The 25865-nt window shown below is 41.0% G+C and overlaps 2 protein-coding genes across 4 annotated transcripts; one reads left to right on the top strand and one right to left on the bottom strand.

Annotated features, from left to right (window-relative positions):
* Positions 1–34: 34 nt before the first annotated feature.
* Positions 35–9666, top strand: NSMCE1 (NSE1 homolog, SMC5-SMC6 complex component). Of its 2 annotated transcripts, none has more exons than XM_080556148.1 (8): positions 35–312; positions 794–937; positions 3774–3895; positions 5191–5268; positions 6637–6783; positions 7736–7852; positions 8668–8788; positions 9252–9666. In XM_080556148.1, the coding sequence occupies exons 2-8, from the start codon at positions 820–822 to the stop codon at positions 9314–9316; spliced, it is 768 nt and encodes a 255-aa protein (XP_080412274.1). In that variant the 5' UTR covers positions 35–312; positions 794–819; the 3' UTR covers positions 9317–9666. The 2 variants fall into 2 exon arrangements, with proteins under 2 accessions (XP_080412274.1, XP_080412275.1); XM_080556149.1 differs by having other exon boundaries at positions 81–445.
* KDM8 (lysine demethylase 8) lies at positions 8855–16628 on the bottom strand. Of its 2 annotated transcripts, XM_080556146.1 has the most exons (7): positions 16111–16628; positions 15815–15981; positions 14214–14346; positions 13742–13783; positions 12794–12943; positions 11094–11186; positions 8855–11002 (listed from the first exon to the last, which is right to left on the bottom strand). In XM_080556146.1, the coding sequence occupies exons 1-7, from the start codon at positions 16576–16578 to the stop codon at positions 10838–10840; spliced, it is 1218 nt and encodes a 405-aa protein (XP_080412272.1). In that variant the 5' UTR covers positions 16579–16628; the 3' UTR covers positions 8855–10837. The 2 variants fall into 2 exon arrangements, with proteins under 2 accessions (XP_080412272.1, XP_080412273.1); XM_080556147.1 differs by lacking the exon at positions 13742–13783 and having other exon boundaries at positions 16111–16624.
* Positions 16629–25865: the final 9237 nt, after the last annotated feature.

The raw sequence follows: 25865 nt of genomic DNA, 5'->3' as shown, positions 1-25865 counted from the left end.
CGGGGAGCGCGTCCGCGCCGCACGTCGCCGCACGTCACCGCACGTCGCCGCACGTCACCGCACGTCGCCGCACGTCGCCGCACGTCACCGCACGTCACCGCACGTCGCCGCGCGCCTCCGCCCGCCCGCGCACGGCCCGGGGCGGCCGCTGCCGAGCGGGTCGGTGGCAGGCGGCGGCGGCGGCGGTTGCGGAGCCGTCGGGCGGCCGTTGGGGAGCCCAGAGCCGCCCCCGGGGGTGACGCGGGGGACCCGAGTCCCGGCGCGGAGCAGCGTGCCGCGGGCCGGCCGGTTATTTGCTCTTCGGGATTGGAGGTTTCTGGAGGTTTTTGTCTGTCTTTGGCTGCGCGGTCGAGGAATTTCCCGAGACGATTTTACTTCTGGCGTTTTTCGGCACACGCAGAGGAGGGTTTTCTGTCCTAAGCGGGTTGCACTCTAACTAGACAAGGTGCTCGGATGAGTAGCAAACAAGCGCATCCAATACAAAGCTATGCGAGACGTCCTGCCGACTGTAGTGTGTAGTGCTGCTGATTGGGCCTGGGGCATGGCAGCGCAATGCCCGCATCATTTTATTTGGTGGCTCAAAGCGTTAGGCAAAATTCATTGGACTTCTTTTGCATCTTTCTCTTAGGCTGCTGGAGTTAGGCACTGTCTGTTTGAAGAACAAGCTGAGCCATCAGCTTTTTTGCCCTGATACAATGGTAGAGAGTTGAACTGAAATCTTATTTATGCTTGGGGTGTATTATTTGTAATTTGCGTAAATATATGCATTAATTTCAGTGTCTGTGTCTTGCAGCATACGAAGACTGGTGGAAAGCTGCTATGGCAGCTCAGATGTCCGATGCTCATCGACGGTTCTTGCAGGTCCTGATGTCACACGGGATAATGGAAGGATCAGAGGCTAGGAAGTTACACAGGCGCTGCTGTGAAATCCATAAAGGTGTGTCTCTTTTGGAGAAAAAGTGGAGAGATGGAGATTTTTTTTTTTTCTTCATTTGTGATTTACAAATAATTAGATTTCTGAATACCATACACCACCTAAAAAAAGTTAGAAAACAAAACAAAACCAACAAAAACTTCAACAACGTGTTCTCTTTCTTTCCTGAAGTTAAAAGAACAGAACAAAACCCAACAACACAGCACTATGCAAACTAAGTTTTAATCCAGTCAGACTTATACAGAACATTTTTTATTTTAGCAAAGATTTTTTTTTTAGACTGTGTAAATATATATTTTTAAATATATTTTGACATTGGTAGCTGTGAAGTTTCCAGAATGTTTTCCTTCATACTTGTTTGGAAAGATTTGCTTTGGAATATAATATGAAGTGTATGCTGTTAATCCATCTCAAGTAAATCTGTCACACGACTAATTATTTTGTAAGCTGGTTAATTCTAATACATGCAATAACAAACTGAATTTTATGGCATGTGGAACAAAAGTTTTGTTGTGTACCGTCTAATTTGTTTGAAGTTCATGTTGAGACTTCAGTGGTACAGAAACGTGTAATCAGCTCATGATTTTTTTCAGAGATCTCACAGATCAGAGATCTGTGTCTCATCTTCTCTAATTTTGAAAATGTGGTGGGCACAAACTGAAATAAAGCTGAAATGAGTGATGTGTTTAGCACTAATTAATTAGTTGGTTTTAGGTATCTCAATCACATTTTCCCAGAAAATAATTAAAATAATAAAATTCCTGTATTTTCATCATTGTTTATGAACAAAATTGAAAAGGACAAAGAATGTAAGAACAAAAAGAGCCATTTAAAAGGAAGGATCAAAATGCAGTTCAAAGCAGTGATTTTAACCAATTGCTATTGAAAGGCAGAAAACTCCAGCAAATGTAGTTTCCATTACACATTTTAAGATCTGATATGCACTGAAGTCATTTGCTAGCTCTCTAGTATTTAAGACTTTTATTTTAAGAGTCTTCTGAAATGTTACTTGGGGCTTTCTGTCATTTCAGGATGTCTAAGCGATGGTAACTGTAGCAGCACAAGTGCTAACGATTCTTTTTCTCTGTTAGGAGGCTGTAGGGATTGATGTGCACAACCTGTTGTGAACTCCATCTTGCTTTCTTGCCAGAAGTGGAGTCCTTTCTGGGTGATGGCACTATTTATGTATTTTCCTTAGTTAAACTGAGTCAGACTCCATAGGTATTCAAACTCTGAAACCAAAAGAGCTTATTTCAGCACTTCCTCAAATTTTTGACTGAAAAAATGGAACAGTAGGAAAACATGGTTGGCCTTTGGAAGTATACTCCTGTATTTGTGAGAACCAAGCCACTGTACTTTTGTAAAAGAATTTATCATAAATGCTAGAGATGGCCTAAACCGGTAAGGTAGACATAACCAGCTTGTTGTGTGTTAAGAAAAAAGAATCTGTAGAGAAAAAAACTTGACATCTAGATCCTGTTTTCAGTGTGCATGATCAGAGAGTACTGCAGTAAGAGTTGATAAGAGTTATCATTCATTAGAAAGGATTATTTATTAGAAGGATTTAGAAAAAATGACTCCATTGCAACTGCTGTGTAGCAAGTACTTCATATTTTGTGTCAGTGTGTGGAAAAGTTTGTGAAATTACTGATACAGTACTCAGACATTTTATGCCCTAGACAAGGAAATTACTTCTGTTACAAAACAAACAAACAAAAAAAAACATGTACAGTAACAGTTACTAAATCATGGGATTTTTTAAGGTACTATATTTTATGGGAAAACTTTGGAAATTAAGACCTTTCAAACAGTTTAATCCAGTGTTTCGAAATTAAGAGTAGTCCTGGCTCTATTATGCATCTACTGTACTCATGGTACAACAAGGTCTTCTTAAATATGTTATTTTGAAGTACTATTGACATGTCATAGATATTTTTCCAGAAGAAAAAAGGACAAAAAGATTCCTGTATACACACAGAATATGAAGATTGTGCACACTTAGTGAAGGAAGATCACATTAGTCTGTGCGGTTTCTCAGCAAATCTGTTAAGTAGCTGATTTCAACTAGTAATATATTTGAATAAATGGTTTCTAATTCAATCAGTTGTTATTTATTGCTTAATGATAGATAACTTGGAGCCCTAGACTGCTGAAGTCACCAGGAGTTTGCCACTGACATCATTTTCTTTTGGATGGAAACTCTTGAGAGTATGTGCTGTTGCTGTGCAAGCATAAGCCACAGAATGTACTCCAGAGTTACTCTAAAGTTCACCTTAATTATGTCTGTGATAAAATTTCTGCTACTATTTCATTTGCTTGTAGAGCATGACACAAGATATTAACAGTGTATCTAGAGAGCTTTAATTTTAAATTTGCTGACATGTAACTTGATTGTTACGTGCTACTAATTTATGAAATAGAAAACAAAACAAAGAGCAAACAACAACAAAAAAAGAATCCCTTGTGTATAAATGAAAGAAATCAAGTATATTTTTGTATTGGGTATGAGAATTTTTCCTGGTTATGTTTTATTTTCAATTCAACTTAGCTCAAGTCACTGTAATTAATGAATTAGTGTGATAAGTTCCATACAGTGAAGCTAAATGTTTGGTCTCTCTTTCTGTAAAGTCTGATTTTCAAGGAGCTGAACTTCTCTGAAGGTTAGTAGTCAGCAGCACAGGAAAATTGTCTTCTGCATCTAGTGGACCTGTTTGAATTCTGCCTCAATAACTTAGCAATTAATTACACCTAGGAAAAACGTTTCAGCAGGTAACACATAAAAAGGTCTGCCTGATGTGTTTGTTTTCTTTTCCTCTGTTTTTTTCTTACTTATTTTCAGTCTACTATGCACATGATAAACTGGATGATTTCATCACTACTATTAATATCCAGCTACAGCCTTTGTTTATGCAGATCCGGAAAGGAATGTCTGAAGGTGATGGGAGATCCCATTATGCCTTGGTAAGTATGTGACGTGCTGCCATCTTGTGGTTTTGGCTTCTCATAATGAGTGCATACACGGAACCCAATGGAACAGTAGTTTCCTGTGTCTGCTTTGAAATTAACTTTTGAATAACGTGCCGATAAAAGGTATGCATGCCTTCTGATTGTAAACTTGGCAAAAAAACTAACTGAATCTAAGTGCCATCTTTGGATGTTAAGAAGACTGAATTACTTAGGATCCTTACAGTATAATACAAGTGCTATTTAGAAAAATCAGATAGAACTGAAGGCTGCATCTGCCAGCATGATGAGACTTACTCTTAGCAGTGTCTTGTTTTGTTTTTGTGGGGCTATTCCACTGTTATGCTGACAGCTGCTGTAGAAGCTACTTGTAGAACGGAGAAGTGTGAAGATAAACTGCCAAGAGCGTAGGTGTGTGGGAACAGAACATGGCAGCAAGGACCATAGCAGCGTCTGATTTATTTAGCATAAACATTACTTAAGTGCTGAAGTAAGATTTCTTTCTCACAGGAGACTCTTTTTCTTGAGAGGAATTTTTAAACTAAAAAACACGGGGAGCTTTCCAACATGAGTTTTCTTTTTCTTGAAATAAAAAAAAAAATAACTTAGTATAAAGGGATGCTAAAGAATAGGCTAAAAAATTTCACTGGATGCTCTGTAATGCAAATGCCAAAGAAGGAAGGTTATATAGTGATTTCAAAAGACCATAGAGGAGGTCTTCTAATACTAGATTCTGCTTTTAACCTTTGTGCGTCATTTTGCCAATTAAGTTGAGCTAGTAATAAATAGCAGTAGTGTGTACAATAGGAATATGAAGTATCATTAATTGTTTTTCATAATGAAACAAATGTGTATCACAAAATAGTTATTGCTACTGTCCAGCAGCACAGTTATCCTGGTGGAATATAGTTCTACTGTATTACTTTCCATCATGTGTCAGAATTTGGCTTTTTTTTGTATTAGCTTAATATAAGCTTAAAATTTGGCCTTAAGTTCTTTGCACTTGTCTACCTCCCTTTGTTCCAGGCTATGGAGGGTGGGAAGTAGGATTGTTCAAGAATTCGGACTAGGCAGAGGCAGCTGTGGAGAACATGTGGTTGGAAAGGTCGGGGGTTTTAAAGAAAGGAGTCGGGTACCCTCCTTCGTGCCACTTACAAAAATGACATTTATTTCACTTAAGAAATGACATTTGTTTAATTTCAAGATGATGTATTCTTTACCCTGGGGGATCTTTTACAATTTATGGTGTAGGAACACACGGGCACCTTGAATTCAGTGTATTTTTTTTGTAGGTGAATCTGGCAGAAACTGAAATTACTAAAATGGCATCTGACTATGCAGAAAATGAATTAGAATTGTTTAGAAAAACTGTAAGTATGTCAGTTACTCGTTAGTAAATCACGTTATTTGAGAAGGTACTCTGTTAAAATGAATGGAAATTTGAGATGTGTTTCAAGAATTAGTTTCCATCTTGCGTAACTTTAATAATAACTAATTTTATCTCAAATCAAATAGGGCATGTGGCGTGAGAGATGGGAATATATACAAGTAATGATTGCCTGTTGAATGAAAATCACGTATTGATAAAATGTAGTTGTGAATGGGGGAGTGCTCCTTGGAGTTAATGACTTGGTATATCTTCTTTTAGTTAGACAAACATCCTTCCTCAGCAACTTTCTCCTAGATGTTTCAGTTGTGATTGCTGAATTTTTCACTGTCTTCAGTAGCCTAGTAATAATACACTGTACATTTTAATGTTATTACAAAAAAGTTATTACTTTGTTGATTTGAATGGAAATGTTTGTTACTGCTGTTGCCAATTTATTCTGTTTAATAAACTACTCAGAATGCTGATCATCAAATAAGAAAACATACACTTGAGAAATTTCTAAAGTTCCAAATAGATCTACTGGGCTGAGATGCCAGGACATGCAATGTCTAGTTTCATATCAACAACCATTAATGAGTTGTGATCATAGCTTTGTATCTTGCATGTTTTAGTGAATTTTCTAGAACTTGGAAGACATAATTTCTCCAGCCATTAGACTTTCCTTGATTTTGCACTCTAAAACTGTTTTGTATAAACTAGAAAGCGGTGTATTGATTGTTCTGTGACAGCTGCTGAAATGTCATCTGAACTGGTAGAATGCAGAGTCTTCCCACCCTCTTTATTGTGGTAGAACCTATACAGCCATGTCAGCACTGCAGAAATGGTATCGTCATGGTGCATATTATTACTAGCATATAATCTCTGCATTCTGCTTTGTGATAATGTGTAGCAGGAATATTCCCAATGAGAGAATCTCTGAAAATTGATAATACTGCTATAACCTCTGTGTGCCAGATAGGTTCAGCAGCATTAATGAATCCAGAGTGCACCATCTTAGTTTAGTAGTGAAAGACTTTTCCTCAAAAGAACATTGGCAGAGGTCAGATAAGAAGAAACATATCTGTCACTTCTGAGAATGCTAAAGGGTTGCAGCTTCATTTAGGCAGCACTGAACAGTTGTACTGGGGAAATGCTTTCTTGGCAAAGATTAAAATTGTCAAGGTAACAATGATGGCTTTAGCTTTTGGCCTCCGTTCTGCAGTTCTCGTTCCAGCCATATACTGCAGTATTTATCAGCATCCATACACATGGGTGGTTTGTATGGATGCTGAGAAAGCTGCACATTACTATAAGGTATGTCTATCTATTTACATGGTTTTTTAGTGATTGAAAATGTTTCTTTCTACAGATGGACCTAATCATTTTATCAGAAAATGGCTTTGCCTGTTCTACAGATATTTTAAACTTAGCTGACCAACTTAAGACAAAGAAAATGAAGAAGAAGGAAGCAGAACAAGTGCTGAAAATTTTTGTGGAGGATAATTGGCTCTCTGAGGTAACTGCTTTCTCTTTTGAAGTGTTTGTATTTTAATAGGTCCAGCTGTTATTTTCTCATGGATGTGATGGCTGAAACTGTAGCTGTCTGTTAATGAATGATAGCAAAAAAGGTTTTGTTAGGCCTATGCTTATTGGTACTCCAGTCAATGATTTTTGCAGAAAAGCTTGTACATATACAAGCAAAAAGTCCTCGGGTAGGTCTACACAGGACAATGAGGTTTCAGTTTCCTGTACCTGAGTTAGTGTGGGTATCTGTGCTCAGCCCTGCATTAGAACATAAACGGCATCCTTTGTACACAGCAGCATGATATACTTAAAACTTGGAACAGAAGCTGGGGAAAAGCTCTTTAGGTTGATCAGTACTGTCAGTTACATTTAGAATTCCTTGAAAAGCAGTGAGGCCAAGCACATTGAAAACTCCTATATCAGAAATGCAGAGTTTTGGAAAAATTGGAGAAATGGAGATTAGTTTTACCATGTGGACATGACAATTACTTGCCATGAAAAGTGAGACCTCAATCCCTTTTCTCCTGGATTTATCTCATCATAGATCTCCCAACTGCTGCCACACGTTTTCTTACGTTAGAGAGATTTTCAAAGACACCTCAAGTAGTAAATGTTAGATGTCTAGAAAACCAGTAGAAGTTCTGCTAATGTTCAAATGAAGGGTTCCCAAACCATATGCCTTTAAGGAGAGCACGTATGCTCCTCTGTACCTTTTGGGGACTATATTTGTTAAAGGTGTGAGATTTTTTCTTACAATTCTTTTAACAAATTAATTCTGCCTCATCAAAAGTGTTTCAGCTTTGCATTTTATCAACGTCAGAATGTTTGTTTCATGATGGCAGAAAAAACTTGGATATCAAATGCTTGCTAACAGGTGGTGAGGAAGATCCCAAAAGGAAAAAGGAACTAAAAGATAGTGCTAATCTCATCATTTGTTTCCTTAGAGAAATGGGGAATATACTCTGCATACTCGCTGCATAATGGAGATGGAACAGTACATTCTCAGCACCTACCAAGATACAGCAAGAAAGTGTAACCTCTGCCATAGCCTTGTCATCCAGGTAACAGTTTGATTACTGCAGCAGGCCTCTCTCATAGCAAAAATTTGTGATACATTCTCAAGTATTAGGCAGACACTGAAAATTCTGGTGTTGTAATCTGGTAATGTTGCCTGCGTATATAATATTTGTTTCAATGTAGATATTTTTATCTTCTGTCTTTGGAAAAAAATACAGTATAAACTTGGAGGATGGGAATTTACCCAAACAAGAACATTATTGCGCTGTCTTACTTTCCAAAACCAGCAGGCTAGAGATGAACCCTTATCCTTAAACAGGCATAACAGTTAAGTGCTAGCTGTCTTATCTTTGGACCTTATAAATGGTAATCTTCTGTATGACAACCATTCATCTTTGGTTTGGGGATTTTGGCTCAGAGTGAACATGTATTTATATATAGCACTACTAAAGGACTACGTGTTGATGCATGGCAAGTTTCCAGTTTAGTCTTGCATGAGAAGTTACAGCATGAAGTCCTATTCCAAAACTACCAAATTCTCTTGCTCCTTGCCCCTGAATCTTACCATCTTCCAGCTAATGTGCTTCCACAATATTACTTTTTCCATCCTAATTGCTCTCCTTTATGGCAGCTTGTTGTTGGGCTTTCAAGCTAAGTTATATCCATACAGGAAAATAGCATTTCTTAGTTTCCAGGAGAAAAACTCTTATCCTTTACCAACCTTGATTTCCGAGTGTCTTCTAACCGTAATATGTGAACCATTCTCAGGAATAAAGCATTGCCTATCTGTATTGTGACAACTTTATGTTGAACTGAAGGACAGATTAGGAAGGTTTTCTAGTAACACTTCTGATTTCAGAGCCAAGTATGTGAAAGCTGTGGAATTGCAATGCATTTATCTTGTGTTGGAAAGTACTCCAAAGCTCAAACTGAACCACGATGTCCTTATTGTAATTATTCCTGGCCTCGCGAGATTCCAGGTACCAAGCAATATATTTACGAAAAATAAAGCAATATATTTAAAAAAAATACTTAAGAATGAATCGTGATAGTCAATGGCACTGCCAGTATTATTTACAATTGTAGTTGAAAATCAATTGTTTCTGGCTCCAGTTGTATATTTGAGGATTAACCATCCTTGGGCAACACTGAACCCTGAAACTGCAAAAATTCTATCTTATGGTCACTAGCAGATCCTGTGAATACATTTATCATAACATTAAAGTTTTAGGGGGATGAATAGGAACAACACACAAACATTTGGAAATACTGAGTTTCTAAGAAGATGGGAAACTCTTTAAGAATTTCTCCATTTAACCAGGGAAATTGGACATTCTGAACAGAAGCACACGAATATATAAAGCATTTTAAAAATCTGCAAGTCATACAGTATCATCCCATTTTTTTTCTGTCATTAACTTTGCTTTTTTTCTTTCTTTACAGATATGAGTCGGATAGAGTCCCAGTCATCATCAAAAAGAGACAGCAGAAAAGAGCTTCATTCTTAGCACTAGATGATGTTAGTAAAAATTACTTTCAATTAAGTTTTTTTGCCCATTCTCTGGCAGAATAGCCAGACTATATTGTATTCATTAGTAACAGTACACTGTTAAGCATACTTTTTTTTTCCTGAAGTTTTAAGAGGCTTACAATAAAAAAATCACTGACCTCTTCTCCTACACAGTTATGCCCAGACAACTTTCTTGGGGGTGGTTGTGTGTACACAGTTCTCCATGTTCTTGGGTTGGGACTCTCAGTGCATGTTTGGGAACAAAAACTGTAAATGTTTTTGCTCAGTCTTGAAAGCTGAGCTATGCCTGCGAACTATTAAAGCCTGTGTCAGCTACTGTGTTCCATATTTGTGTGGCTTCAATTGTACAACTTAGAATGAAACCTGTTACCAGCACCACAGGGCTTGTCTCCATCCCACAAGCTATCAGTTTAGGTATGTAAATTTCACATGGTTTTCAAGTAGCTGAGAAATCAGTGTAGCACTTCAGGTCTTTTTGCTAAAAAGGTCAGCTGAATATCTGATCTAGGACTAGAGTCTGAACTCTCAGCTGGCACTGTTGCTTGGTTTTTGTCCTTTCTTTTGACAGAAGAGAGTTCATGTCACAGAACCAGGTCGCAGGCAGCTATGGTCAAGAAGAGATGGAATATTCCCAGTCAAAACTAGTGGGAAGGAGTAGTACGAGACAGTTGGGGCAATTTCAGCTTTCATCTGTAAAGTATTAGAAGAATCTTGAATATTTATTTATTTAAGAACTAGGACTTCACACTCTCCAGTTTTCTGTAAAGATGCATTTTCCTTTAAAAAGTGACTTGAAAAAAAGACAATGTTACTGCCAGGTGCCAGAGCAGGGTGTTAGTACATCTTACCTTGGTAGAAATGAAAGGGACTCAAGACTTCCATGGCAGAATGCAGAATGTCTGCAGTTCAGCTGACTATCAAAGTATGATTAAGCTTCAGTTTATTTAATTGCTGTTAAACTAAGGATTAACTACACTTAGTTACTTTCCTAGTCCCTAACACTTACCAGTCTAAGTGGAAGAAGTTATCTCGCTTCATGTTACTTTTTTTTTTAAATGTATTGAACTTTCGGGCTGTCACTTTTAACTCCAGTTTTTACTATTATTAAATCCAAGTAGAAGATAACACTAACCTGATGTTCCAAACATAGTTTGAAGAGCAGTCATGGCACTGTTGATATACAGAGCTGTTTCAGATATACACACACACACACAATAATGAGCCAACAGTTACTCTTTACAAGGAGGTGATATTGAAAACATCCACAAAAATAAAGTGGTTGATGCAACTTCTGTTTACCCACATTTATGCATCCAGATTCTTTCACCACACTGAAAGAAGGATTTTTATTTATTTTTCAATCCACCTCTGGCCTCTGGATAGTGAAAAACACATTCTCATGTTTAAATAGAATTCACTTGGGAAGCATACTAGATGCTACTTTTCCTGACTTCTAATTGCTATTACAATACTAACAAACTTCATGCATGCTTCAAAGTTATGACCACCAGAAACTGACAGAGAAGCTAATATCAAGAGATCGTATGTAGTGCCAGTATTTAACCGGAATGAACAGAACCTGTCCAGGCATCAGAATACAGGACTGACGTGCAGCCTTTCTAAAATTGGGAAACTTATTTAAGTCAGGATCTTCTACATCAACCTATTAAAAACAAACAAACAACAGTAGAATGCGTTAAATATGATTTGATAAAGTAACATTACTGACACTAAAAATTCAGGCAACTATTTACCTGGCTAGTATTGTGAAGAATTTGTCCTTCATGTGGGTAAAGGTTTTCTGAATCTTGTGGTGAATAAAGACAGACATACTTTCTTCCAAATACCTGTATATATTAAAACAAATGTTTTCCACCTGCCATGAACCTATATATTATTGGAAAGTGACAAGTTCAATTAACTAGCAAACAGTCTAATATACCATACTGTTGGCTACAGTTGGCATTTAACACTAAATAAAAGATATGTTTTTTGTTATTAGTAAAGATGCTGTTATAATAAAAAGTTATACCGGATTATGGGAATCCAAGTACCTGCTCCATTGGAGCAGATAAAATTCAAAATACCAGCAAACGCCTCTAACCAAATTGACCAAGTTCAGTGGTCAAGGCACCCAATTTATGCAATGTTATTTGAGCTCTACAGCCAGAAAGCAATTGTCAGAAGAACTGAGAATACATCAGCAGGCAGAGATACAGGCTGGCAGTGAATGTTAAGCTTCCATGTCCTCCTTTAGCTGTTATTTACGTATCATGATTAAATTAGTTCAGACTCACAGGCTGGATGAGGTGGGAAGGGACCTCTGGAGGTCATCTGGTCTAACCCCACTGCTCAAGCAGGCCAACTAGAGCAGCTTGCTCAGGGGCATGACCAGACAGCTGAATATCTCAAAGGAAAGACTCCACACCTCTCTGGCAACCTCTGACAGTGCTCAGTTACCCACACAGTAAAGAAGTGTTTCCTGATGTTCTGATGGAACCTCCTGCATTTCAGTGTGCCCATTGGTTTTTCATCCCATCACTGGGCACCACTGAAACGAGCCTAACTCCAGCTTCTTTGCACCCTTCCTTCAGGTATTTTTATACATTAATATGGGTATTAGTTAGCTCTCTAAAGAACCAAGCATTAGGTGGTATTTTTACTAATGTACGGAACTACGTAAAATGTTAGTTACTGCAAATGCTACTTCACCTAACTCTCAATGCATGCACAAATAGATAATCTTATGGGGTAACATGAAGTGGATGCACCTAAGTCTACCCAACATCTTGCTGTTCAGGAAAACCAAAGTCCTTCAGACACTGTAACAGGATCAAGGTTCTTCCCAATTTGGTTCCAAATTCCTTGTGTGGCCTTGGAAAAGCCACTTCTTGTCATTGAATCACACAATCATTTAGGCTGGAAAAGACCCTTAAGATCAACAAGTCCAGCCATCAACCTAACACTATCATGTCTACCACAAAACCCTGTCCCTTAGTGCCATGTCCACATGTCTCTTAAATACCCCCAGGGATGGGGACTCCACTGCTTCCCTGGGCAGCCTGTTCCAACGCCTAACCACCCTTTCTGTGAAGAAATTCTTCCTGGTATCTAACCTAAATCTCCCCTGGTGCAACTTGAGGCCATTTCCTTCTTGTAGTGAGGGGCCCAAAACTGAACACAATATTCAAGGTGTATTTGTGCATTGTCACTTCCATTCACCTGTAGAATAAGGGTAAGTGATGGTTAATCTCAATGACTGGTTGTAGTTAATGATGACATTAAGTTGCATCAGTGACCAATGCAAGAGAATAGTGAAATAATATTTGCCTATTCACTATCTTTCAGTTATCCGTCAACTTGTCTGCTGTCCTTGTCTCTAATACTTACACACCATACGCATTTTTTCTAGCTATAGCATTAATAGCTTGCATAGAGTAAGCGGAGTACAGACCTGGGCTAAAAAATTTTGCTGGGGATCCTGATGAAGAGGCGAGATAGTTCCTTCTGGGCCAAACCAAGCATTAATGGTGATGTCATCTTCTTCTCCTTCCCCCAGGCAGCAGTAGTCAGGGATACTGATATCCTCTTTCAGTTCTGGGATCTACTCCCATAAAGAAATGAACATTAAAAAGGGTATGTACTAACTTGTGAAAGGTGTACAATTCATAGAGTAACAGGGCTTAACACAAAGAAAACAAATGACCTGCTTGTTCTGCAATGGCGGCAGAGAAATAGCTGGGCTGCTGGGAATCTGCAGGACATGTCCTCACGGTTTCTGTCCTAGCAGATTCTGTTGGAAGGAGGTGGAATTAAAAAGGAAAGGGGTTTCTTATACTTCAGAGACCCCATTTGCTTCAGCAGAAACCAGAGAAACTCACGGAACGACAGAACTACAAGAATAAGCAGGTTTGCTGTTCAAGGAAAAAGCACAGCTTATCTTTCATACACTAAGCTTGCTTCTCTGTATGATTCGTTTTCCTACCTCCCACCAACCTAATCTCCTCTGTTTAACTGAAATGACATTGCAGATTTGGTGAACGTATCACCACTGAAGTCTGTTTCCTGTCCAAACCTCCTCCCTAACTTGCCTATTGTTTGGGAAAATGCTGCTTTCCAGGTGATATTCCTGTAAGTAAATGCTACATTGCACTGAAACAGCCCTAAAATCAAACACCTTCACCTCTGAAAGGCTTTTGTTTCCACTCCTTTCAGCCAGGTGGAACAAAATCCTCCCCATGGAACAAAATCCTTCCTTCAAAACAGCTGGAATAAAAACTTCAGACTTATTGTCAATTCCTCATAAGCCCTTCCATCTAGAAGAAATGACATTCTCAGGGATGATTTGACACACGAAGGGAACACTTGACTGCAGAGAGGAAAAACATTCATGCAGTTTTACCTGATCAAAAAGCTGGTGCTGAGCAAGGTATCCTACACTGTTCTGAAATTACAGCAGAGAAAGAAAAATGCATAGTGACATACAGGGTAAGACTTCTTGGTCATTAATGTATTTATAGGTAAGAAGAATTTACTTGTAAGTAAGAACATCTATTTACAATGTACTATTTCAGAGTACTAGGATTGCTTCAACAGCTCACTAGTATAAGGGGTCTTCTGAAATAACAACTTACATCTATACTGAAATTATAAGAGTGTAGATGCATCCCCACAACCACGGTTGTTGCAGTAACTATTTGTAGCTTCAGATCTCGCAATGCCAAACCTTTTAATTCAGTGCTACGCTTATTGCCTAACCCCACCTTCAGGACTACCTCCAAGCATGTTTATTCTAATAAGCTCCAACTAGGCAAATATTCTATACCACTACCCACTGCTGCTTTTGGAAAAGAAAAAAAATTAGAGTAACAGACCTCATTCACAATATACTGGTTGATGAAGTCATTGACAGTCATGAGCTTCTGAGACCATTCCTCATCGGTATATCGGGAACCCAATTCTACGGGGACTGTGCGGCACCCAGCAACTTGACAAAAATAGTCCACACTGAAGTGAAAAAAAGTTCCATCACACTTTTATACTTCTCTTGTTACCATTTTTGAATGTGAGGACAATCGATCAAAATAAATCTTTCAGGGTAATAAAACCACTACCATGAGTTTTTCCCCTCTTAAACCAAGAAATCAGAGAGACAAAGGTTAGCAGTAAACAACCCAAGCAGCAAGAAAACAAGTGGTTAATGTCATCTGTGTATTATGCTGCCTGTTTTGTTTTAAAACCTTGTTTACCTCAGTTAATTATTGTTTCCTTAACAGCTAGGGAGATTTAAGCAGTTAGTCTCTTGACTACTGATGGCTAATCTTTTTGCTGCCTGCAACCAAGTTTGCTAAATAAAATACTGTTTCTTGCTACTACTAATGCTAGATCAACTGTCTACCAGTGCCAGATTCTGTATACAGGTGCCAGTAATATCCACCCTGGCTAAAGTCAGAGGAATTCCTTTGAAGGGTGATACACATCTCTTCGTTGGCCATGATATTAATTACATTAAGAAGTTCATCGTTTTAAGTATCTGAAGATAGGCAGAGGAGTACCTTGGCTGCAAAAAAAAAAAAAAACAACAAAAATCCCTAAGACATAACAAAGTTACATATATAATATGTACAAATATAAAATGTAGATAACCAATTGTATTTTAGAGATATATATACACATGTTATATATAAAATATATAACAACAATCTACATTAAATTAACGTAGATTTTACCCTTGACTGTGGAATGGAAGGATATAAGCAATTCCTCAAACTAAGCCTGAGTACTTTCTTCCTTTAAGAGGAATCATGAGCTTCAGCTCACAAATATTTGATTCTCATGACTGGAAATGTTGGCACCGCTGCCTACATTAAACTAATGGCACAATGTTATTACTCACTCCTGAATTCAGGTGTCTGAAACTGAACACTCAAAAGTGCTACTGAGCAAACAGCACTACTTGTACTTGTGAATGAAAGAGACAGTTATGCTTTATTCATGCCTCTCTGAAATTAAATTCCCATTGCACTATTTACCAGCAAATTCTAGGACGTAAGTATCACCAGCATCTGATCTTAAAACGAGAGTAAATTCACCGATATAGTTAATGGTTCATACTCACCTCTAGTTTCCAGTTACGTACAACAATGTGCAGGGAATTTGCCAGGGTTCTCTCCTGCACCAGACCCTGAAAGGAAGAGCTGGATTCCAGTGCAGTCTCTGCCAGCACCTGATTTCCCTGGCACACGGCAGCACTTACAACACGATGTTCTAAACTGATTTGATTCACTTCTAGCATCTATGGAAAAACATTTACTGAGCAAAGACAGTACTGCAGCAGGAAGATACGCCCAACCAAAACCAGCCCTCTCGGTGCTCGCCTTCTGTAGAGGTGTCTACCACGAAAAGGCGCGTCAAGATATCTGATGCGCAAAATGACCCCCGTCTTATAAGCACGGGGAGGAAACTGATTTCTCACCTCCACTTCTTCATACACGGCCAGTGGTCAATAATTCCCTCCAAGACAACAGGCTGCTGTGGAATTAGATAGTTGTCTCTGAAGTGCTCTAGCGAAGGGCAGCGAACGTGCGGAAGCGCTTCTTCTGGCTGCACCACGGGCGCCGGAGGGGGGTCAACCCGGACCCTCTGCAACAGAAACGCCCTCCTCAGGCGGCTGCCCCCGCGGCTCCCCGCCGCCGCCCCACCGCGCCCGGAGCGGGGCCGGGCGGGGCCCGGCGGTCCCTGGCGGCGGCGGGGAGCCGCGGGCCGCCGTACCTTGGCGCTGCCCCCGGCCGCGGCGCGCCGCTTCCCGCGGGGCAGCCGCGCCTGCAGGAGGCGGACGAGGCGGGCGAGGACGTTGTCCAGCACGGAGGCGCCCATCAGCAGCCCCATGTCGCAGAGGCGAACGGCGGGCGCCAGCGGGCGGCAGGCGGCGACCTCGGCCAGCGCGCCGAAGAGGCAGCCGTAGGCGTAGACCTGCCGCCAGGCCTTGCCGACCTCCCGCCACGGCCCCGAGTTCAGCTTCTCCCAGGCGTAGTCGCGCAGGACGTCGCCCAGGCGCCGCAGCTCCGCCGCCGCCGCCCCGCACGGCCGGCCCGGCGCCCCGTAGAGCAGCCCGCGGGCCCGCCGCAGCAGGGGCGGGACGCAGTCGTCCACCTCGCCGCTCAGCGCCAGGGACAGCTCTTCCTCGGCACCGGGCAGCAGCGCCCGCGCCTCCGCCCACAGCGCGCCCGCCGCCGCCATGGCCGCGCCGCCGCCGGCTGTGCGCGGGCACGCCCCGGCGCTGCCGAGCGCGCGCAGCCGCAGAGCGGGCGCAGCCGCAGAGCCGGCGTCCGCAGGCGGGGCGCGGGGCGGGCGGCGCCGGCTGGGCCCGGCCCCAGGGGCCGCGAGCGGGGGCGTCCCGCCGGGCCCGCGGGGGGGGGGCCGGCGGTCCAGGTGCCCCTATAGCCCAGGTCTCACCTGTGGCCCAGGTCTCTGTGAACGATGTAATAATCGCCGACGCTCAATTTAGTTCTCACTTGGGCCCTTCACCTGCAGACCTACTGGAACTTAGTAATCGTGTGATTGATTGGTGCAGCTATTTGTATTAAGGGGGAGTATACACGTCCAGTCCAGTTTTCTTTGTGGGGTGTCTTACATGTTAACCACGCATTGATGGTGCGAGGAAGATTGCTCTTTCCAGTCTGCAGTCTCTTTTTTCCAAAGCGGGACTGCTGTTAGTGAGCAGATGACTCCTGGAAGACTTGGGGGTTCTTGTAGCCAATGTTGGTCCTAAGTATAAGATAGAAAGAAAGTATCAGAAAGAAAGCCCACCTGGGGCCTTGCCTTCTGATTTCAGTGATGTGGGAGGAGGCTAGAAGCTTTAGGAAAGTGCACTACTGTGAGGCAACATCTTTTTGGTGGATTATGTTGCATGCTTTAATCCTTGCTTAAGAAAATGTACTTCCTGTGTGGAATATGCACCTTATTCTCCTAACAGATATCACACGGCATCTTTCAAGCCCCAGCTTGATTTTGTAACGTGCCCTGAATGTGTTGTCAGTACTTAATGATTAACTGCAAAGAAAATATTACTTAAGTTGAAATTCATCATCCCCGGAGAATGTTTTAGTATTGTAACCCAAAATCTGAAGCAAAATAATAACAAATGAGGAGTTTGTAACTTGTGAAAAATCTTAGAGGTATTGCTTGTGAGGTGTTCGATTTGTCAGACTTGATGCAAAATCCTAAGTTTACAGAAAAAGGTAAAATCATCACTTTTTGTACTGAGATCACCCATTCTTTGTTCTAATCTCAGTTGTGAGTGCTTTCATAAAAGAATTAGTGGATCTGAGTCCTTCTATTGGTGTTACTTCTAAACCTGATTCTGGGGCCCACAGTTAATGATGTTACCTTGACCATCACTGCTGGAGAAGTAATATCTGCACCAGACATCAAAAAAATGTTCCATATCTTGTCTTGCCTTTGTCTCCACTGGAAAAATCAAGCATTTGGCCAGTTCAGAATTTAATTATTTGTAGTAATATTCACTTTTACAACATTCACTCCTCCTGCAGCAATCGGAACTTGGGAATTCAGATCCCCAAATTCCAGCAATGAAACTAACCTTAAAAAGTATGGTTGGGGTTCATATATTAAAGCAAACAGTACATATGCATTTCATGTTCATGCCTCAGGCCTAGATTCTCTGTTACTAAAGCTAGTACATTTTCAGTTAGAACTTAAAATGCTAGTTGATTTTATTAGTTTGCCCATTTAAAAAGAAATCCTTATATATGCAAATGTTTTAATGGAGTTAACAGGAGCTAACAATATTGTTAGTATTCATTAACATTAGTGAACATCGCTTAGAGCCATTTTTCTCTGAATCACTATTTCCAGCAGTTGGTCTAGGCAGAGCTGGCACCTGTTAGCTCATTCATTCTGCAGCATGAGAGAAGGGTGTTCAGGTGGGTTTGTGTCCTGTGGCAGGCACAAGCATACAAGCTGCTGGGCTGCTGCGAGCACCGCAACCTGCCATGTCAGGGTTACTAGCGCTGTGCCCATGGTGACTGATGTCTGTGATTTTGATGCTTGAGTGAGATGGTGGGTATCTAATCCCCTGCAAGAGTCTAAACAGGGAAGATGCACTCACGAATGGCCTGGGTGGTGTAAGCATTCATTGCTCATCCCAGCAGAGGGTGCCTGTCAGTGTTAGCAGTGGGCTCGGGAATGAAGTGGAGGAAAGGCTGGTGCTGCCGCTGCCCTGCCATGTGTGTTTTAGGGTAAATAGATTGTAAGTGGGACTGTTGGCTTGTACCTTCCATGAGAACTACATTCGTTTAATGCTCTTCCTAGCCTCCTCCCAGCCACCCCCCCCCTCAAAAAAAAAAAAAAAGTGCAATGTGCCCTGTGGTCCTCTGGTGAGAGTGTAAATTGATGATTGCCATGGCAGTGTTTGTTATCATGACTGACTCTGATTTTCCATTACAGAAGATGAATGGTTGTCTCTTTCTCTGGAAGAACAAAAGAATAAACTCATAAGACACAGATTTTGGATGTCTTCCTGGCTGCCTCTACCTGCTCCTTTGGACAGGAGATAAATAATATTGATTAATAATACATAGATAATTAATTGTTGCACAAGAATTATTTTCCACAGATAAGCAAATACTTCCTGCTCAAGAGTGACAGAGCCACGCATTTTGATTGTATCTTGGAGTCAAGCATAACTGTAAAGCAAAAGTGTAATGATGGATATGTCTTTATCAACCTGTTCCCTGCATTGTGTTTTTATCACTGCCATCTGCTCTGCTCAGAGTGGCAGCTGCCAGGTCTCACAAATAGCGCTGTCATGTACTTTCATGTAGAACAACATATTGTCATAATTTCTCTGATATTACTAGATGGAATAGCTTTAAGTGAGATAAGGTGGCATTTTGCTTGGCACTTCAGAGTGCATTTCATTGCAGTATGTGTAGGACACACAATGTTCTTTCTGGAGCAAGCTATAAAAGCACACCAAGTTCTACTTTCAGAAATCATTGGAAAATGCTTCTTTTTCCAAAAATCTTATGTAACATCCATCTGGAACATACGTGGCAGAGCTAAGAAGCAAATGAGACACAGTCACTATTAGTATTGCTTACATATGTAGCCTTAATTACCTTTGCTGAATGGAAATTGTGTGTTAGACTATTTTTAAAATTCAATTATTTCTCTTTTTGCTTATATCAGTTTGAATCTCCTTCATATTTGCAAACATGTTCTGACAGCTTCTTCAACGTTAAATGAAACAAAAAATCTTCACAAGAAATCTTTACAAAATTCTTTATGGCAGTAGGTACTCCTCCTGTTGTCTCAGCTGGACCTTAGGGGACCCTAGGTGTGTGTGTGTGTTGGGGGGGGGGTATAATTTTATTCCATGAAGTGTCCAGTCTAAGGTGTTCTTCTAGGCTCTCTTGAGTAATGGGAGAGAGAGATGTCTTTAGAGAGGGATTCTTCCCAGCCTGAGATGGGGTAGTTAGGGTGGACAAGAAAGTTGAAAAAATTGCTCTATGTGGGTGTCTGTTTCTCTCCTCAGGCTAGAGAAGGAAGCTAAAAGACTACCTTAGATGACCTTCTTGCCTTTTAGGCAGATAAATGTCTCACAATCACAGAATGGTTGAGGTTGGAAGAGACCTCTAGAGATCATCTAGTCCAACCCCCCTCCTCAAGCAGGGTCACCTAGAGCATGTTACACAGGATTGCATCCAGGTGGGTTTTGAATATCTCCAAAGAATGAGACGCCACAGCCTCTCTGGGCAGCCTGTTCCAGTGCTCTGTTACCTGAACCATAAAGTTCTTCCTCATATGGCAAGGTATAGGTGAGGTGAATGACATACTGAATATAAACCAACACATCCTCTTGTTCTGAGTGCTTGCTTGCCTGTGCGTGAAGTGTAGCAAAATATTTGGTGTAATCTACCTTCACAGAGATGTCTACTTAAGATTAATGGGATACATCCTCTTTTATATATTCAACTCATTCTTTTGGATGTGTGCTTAGTGTGGTTTTTACTACACAGGTAGTACCAATGATTTCCAGAGTAAGTAGAACCACAGAATGACTTGGGTTGGAAAGGACCTTACAGACCAACTGTTTCCGCCCCCCTGCCATGCGCAGGGATACCTCCCACTAGACCAGGTCACCCAAAGCCCCATCCAGCCTGGACTTGGGCACTGCCAGGGATGGGGCATCCACAGCTTCTCTGGGCAGCCTCTTCCAGTGCCTTTCCACCCTCTGAGTAAAGAATTTCTTCTTAATGTCTAATCTAAATCTCTCCTCTTTTAGTTTAAAGCTGTTCCCCCCTTGTCCTATCACTATCTACCCATGTAAAAAGTTGTCCTCCGTCTTTTCTGTAAGCCCCTTTAAGTACTGAAAGGCTGCAGTGAGGTCTCCCTGGAGCCTTCTCTTCTTCAGGCGGAACATCCTCATCTTTCTCAGTCTTTCTTCATAGGAGTGGTACTCCAGCCCTTTGATCATCCCTTGTGGCCTCTTGTGGACCTGCTCCAACAGGTCCATGTCTTTCTTATGCTGGGGCCCCCGAGAGCTGAATGCAGTGCTCATGAGAGCAGAGTAGAGGGGGAGAATCACCTGTAGAGACAAGAAGGTTGTGTGAGACCATATCAAAAGCTTTACACAAATCAAGGCAGGTGACATTTGTTGCTCTTCCTTTGTCCACCAATGCCATCACCTGTTGTGGAAAGTAGTTGAGCAATCTCTTCTTTCTGTCTTAGATCCTGTTGTTCCTTAGTTCCTTAGTTCCTTGCAAGGAATGAACCACAAGGAAGGAACATGGTGTATAGCTCAGAGAACATACCTGCCTGTTTCAGGCAGGTCTCTTATAGATGTGTTGTAAAACTGTGACACCAAATCTGTCTGTCCACTGGAAGAGGTCCAAGGAAAATCGATTTAGGATATTTCTTCTGTCTTTTGAGCACTGGGGAAAAAACACCCTTTCTGATAAGGAAAAAAAAAAAAAAAGTTGTGATAAAGAAAGTGGAATATTTATTCTTGATTCTTGTGTCATTTTCTTTTTGAAGTGTGATAGGATGTAAAGTACTGAACAGCTGATCAACAGTATGAAGGATGGAAGCAAAGAGAGCTTGCTAGTCAGCCTGTTTGGAAAGGTGTGGTAGGCGGAAAGCTTTTTTGACAGAAGTGTGAAAGAAGCTCAGCGCATGACTCCTTTAAGTTTCTCTGCCTCATCCAAATGGATGTTTCGTTTTGTCACTTCTTTGTCAGCCAGCAGAGCAGAGGCCATTTGAATTATGAATTGCAATGGCAAACAGAAAACCAGGCCAGAGAAAAGTCTCTTGACATTTAAGTGTAGTTGTGCTCTCTATAAATTCAAATCTTGCATATCATTCCAGTAGCTCATTTCAAGAGCTGATAAAGGCTCCTGTTATTGTACTGATTTTGAGCATATACCAGATCACCTTTTTATCCTAAGGGTGGGAAAACCATTTTTATAAACCACACATTATATATGCATACGTACCATGAGAGGAATGTATACATAAACACTTTTTTTCTTCCCCCCAAGATTTACTAAAGTCATTTGAAACTTCTGTTTGATTTATCACCTAGGCTGGGGCTATAAATGCTGCATGAATTTGTTTTTGTACTCTGTTTTAAGTATATTTAGAAGTGTACACAGTAATATGTGTTCATACATCACATTCTTATTAATGAGCACTCTATAATTATTGGTTGTATTGACTTTTGTTTCTCTGAATGTTTTTAAAAGATATTTTAAAGCCTTTGCTGGAGTTTGCATGTGCTTCAGAAATTAAATTTAGTCTGTGATTTTATTACCCTTTTTATTTAATTTATCTTAACTGTTGCTTTCAAGCTGTGAGCCAGCTGTTGACTTTGAAAAAACATTGTTCAATTTGAAAGGAGCATTTTAAAGCTTAATGTAATGGCTGTAAGTAATCACTACAGCAATTATATTCTCTGGTGTTGTGCGTCACAATAATATTGGAGGTTGTGAGAAAATGCTGGAGAGAAACACATCAAGCTCAGACTTTTCTGTTTTGCCTGTGATGCCCAGCACCTATATACCTTGGTGTTATTTGGTGTGAATCGTAGCAGAAAAAATGAAACTCCACTCTGTTGCGATGCTGCATGTGCTCAGCAAGAAACAGGAGGTTTTTTCTTAGCATTGCTCTCTATCATTTTTCTCAAGCTGGGCATACTTTTTTCTTTCTCCATGCTGGCAGATTGTAGATGGATGCTTGCTGCAGTGACAGAAATGCTTGTTGCTCTGCTGCCTCTTCCTGACTAGTTCCAAGATGACACAAAGCAGAATTTTGTTTTTGACTTTTCTTGAGCAACTGTGTATGGTGTGGGTGGTAGCAAAGCTCCTCACAGATTATGCAGAGTCTGGCCAGAGCTGGAGTGCTTGACATGCTGCAAAGTCAGCTCACACTGCCATTGTGCTCAGAAGATTAGCAGCTACTTGTCATGGTGAGGAGAATTAATAGCAAGTTAAGGGTGTGTTTTCATACATGCTCTGGGAAGGCGTGTGAGCAACTTTGTGAGCAAATTTGTGAGCAACTCCCTTGTTCAAGCAGGCTGGAACCACTGGGGAAGAGAACCTTCTGGGTCACTGCGGTGAGGATGAGAAAAGCAGCATGCACTCGGTATCCCTTTGTGTTGTAAAAACCAATGAAAGTGCTGTGCAGATTCCCCTGTCCTGGAAATTCTCTCCACAGTGAGTTAAAAAGAAATGTAATATGCATCATCCTTGAAGTGGGCTGCATTTCTCAGTGAGTGACCTAGCTTTGTTGTACACACAGCTTGTGTTTGAAAGCTGCAGATTAGAGTGGTGCTTAAAAACGGTGGTCTGCCAGGTTGCACAATTGTGCAGTACCTAGCCCTTTCTTTGCTTTTGGCAGTGAATGTTGCACGGCAGGTTCAAGTCACCTACCACGCTATACCATCAGTTCCAGTTAACAGCTTTGTGAAGTAGTAGTACAGCTGGGAAAGACCCAGTGGAAAGCTTTGGTTGAGCAATGTACTAAACCTTGCCAAATTTACTTTGTAGCAAGATCCTTTGGAAGAAGAATCTTATGACAGCAAGATCTGAGCCAATGCAGTAATAGGGACAATAACAGGAAGGCAAACATGCAGGGAGCTGCAGGCATTGGGAGCCTGGGACAAGATGGGAGACCAGGCTTACTCCTGAGGCAAGATTACTGGTGATAGCAATGTTTGGTTGCTGAGGAAATACAGATGATGCATTTGGTAGTGGGTTTTGTGATGGCACTTGTCATGAATGGTAGTCATGGTGTTATGATTGGGATGATTCTTCAGGAGCTAGTCCTACTTTGGTATTGGTAACACACAGCTAGAACGACCTGTACTTTACCCTAAAATAAAAATAAAAATCAAGGATAACACGAGAGTGAAAGAATGCCCACATGTACCTGTATGTGAGTGCAGTATGCATCTGCATGATGTCTGTGGCAAAATGAACTCTGAAGAAGTTTCCTGTTCCTCCATCTGTGTGTAGTGCACTGATACAGAACCTAAGTATTCTTCAGAGGTCAAGTATACCATTTCCCACCAAATGTAGTAGAAGCTGAGCTGATGACTGTGCATTTGGCACAGAGGGATGGAGACAGAATCCTGATGTGACAAGGCCAGTATGACTTGTGAATTACATCATATACATATATGTATGTATGCATAAATAAGACATTCAAAGAAGCTAACTGCTGGGATGGAGATAGACATGCAACAGCATGTTCTGGAAAGTTAAAAGCTCAATCAGCATTCCAAGGTATTATTTAATGTAGCAGAATGAAATCCTTTGGGTGCAGCAAATGAGACACATAAAGTGTAATGCCCTGTGAAATCACAAAGATCCACTTTCAACAGATGGAAAACAAACAAACAAACAAAAAAACCCCAACAAACAACTTTAATACAAAAACGAAAACTGATAGCCTCTGTCTTTGATAATCCAAATGCCAGGTTACACTTTAACAGTGGCCATTACTGTCTATAAAGTATATTTCAGTTCTTAAATGCTCTTGTTGGATTGTCATTATATAGAATTTAAAGTGATGAATATACTCTTCTGTCTTCTTCACTCTAAGAAGTTAAACAAAGTCTGTGACAAATGGCTCCCAAGTTACACATGCTATTTCAGTCTGTACCTGTTCAGCTATTCTGAGAGTGGAACTGAAACCTTGCTTTAAAGCTGTTTTTAGGAATCCCTGTGGTGGGGGATGTTAGGAGCTGCATGAGTGGGCAGAGATCAACAGCTCATTGCCAGTGGCAGAACTGCAGATTGGCACGCTAGAGCCAGGAAACTTTCCTGTGCCCTTAGAGAAAGGACCATTATCATGAACATATGACAGAGCTCCTCATTGCACCACTTATGACCTTTCTGGTATGCACCTGAGCTGAGAGGAATGGAGGCACCTCTCCCAGCTGGCCTGTGCTGCTCAGTGTGGCTTCAGGCAGGATTTCATGGGAACAACTGGCTGAATATTCCCTGGATAGGCCAATGCTGGCATATGGGAAGGCTCCATGTATATTAGTCATTGCAACCTAATTAGGGAAAACCTGGAGACAACATGGGCAGAGGGTGTGAGAGGGGAAAGAATCCAGTGTCTTGTTCTTTTAGGAAAGCATGTAGTCAGTAGCATGCGAGTAAATGTGATGCACTGAAGACTTAAGACTTCTGTGGAGAAAGGTATGTCCCATAAATCCCGTGGAGATCTCTGAAGGAGACAGCAAATGCAGGACAGAAAAAAAAATGGATTTTTATATTCTGCTTGGATTTCCCCAAAGAATTCAAGAAAGTTCCTAGTCAAAGTCTTCTAAATACAGCAAGCAGCTATGGGATAACAGAACAGATCCCCAGATGGACAAGGAACTCAAAAAGCGTAGGAGTAAATGGTCAGTTTTCATGGTGAAGGGAGGTCAACAGTGGGATCCTCTGGGGATCTGTGCTTCAGCTGTTTGACATACTTATACACGCTCTGGAGAAAAGGGGGAGCAATGACTGCATGTTTGCTGACAACACTCAGCTATTGAAGACAGTAAAACTATGAGCTGAATGCAGAGATCTGTGGAAACCCATCTGTATAGTGAGTGACTGATCTGATATAATTCAGTGTAGATAAATATAAAGTGATGAACAGAAGGAGAAACAACCCTAAAAAACTATACATTACATGTACAATAATGAGTACAGCAGTGATTGTTAAGTAATGGATAAGACTTAGGATTGTAATGAATACTTATACAGCAGTGATGGCCTAGTACTCAGTAGTAATGCAATAGTAAGTGACAATATATAAATCAAATAGTAAATAACATGTCAGGTGGTCTTAGAGAAGGAGCAAAACAGGTAACATGATTATGTCCTTGCATAAATTCCTGGTGCTGCACACCTTGAACACTCTATGAAGTGCTGTTCCCCCTTTTCAGAAAGCAGAAAACAGAACTAGAAAATGTTAGACAAGAGTCACAAAGATGATCAAAGGTC

Source organism: Anser brachyrhynchus (assembly GCF_964034855.1).
Source record: "Anser brachyrhynchus genome assembly, chromosome: 15".
In the NCBI taxonomy this organism is placed as follows: domain Eukaryota; kingdom Metazoa; phylum Chordata; class Aves; order Anseriformes; family Anatidae; genus Anser; species Anser brachyrhynchus.
Note: the sequence above shows the minus strand (reverse complement) of the source record. Positions and strands in the feature narration are given on the sequence as shown.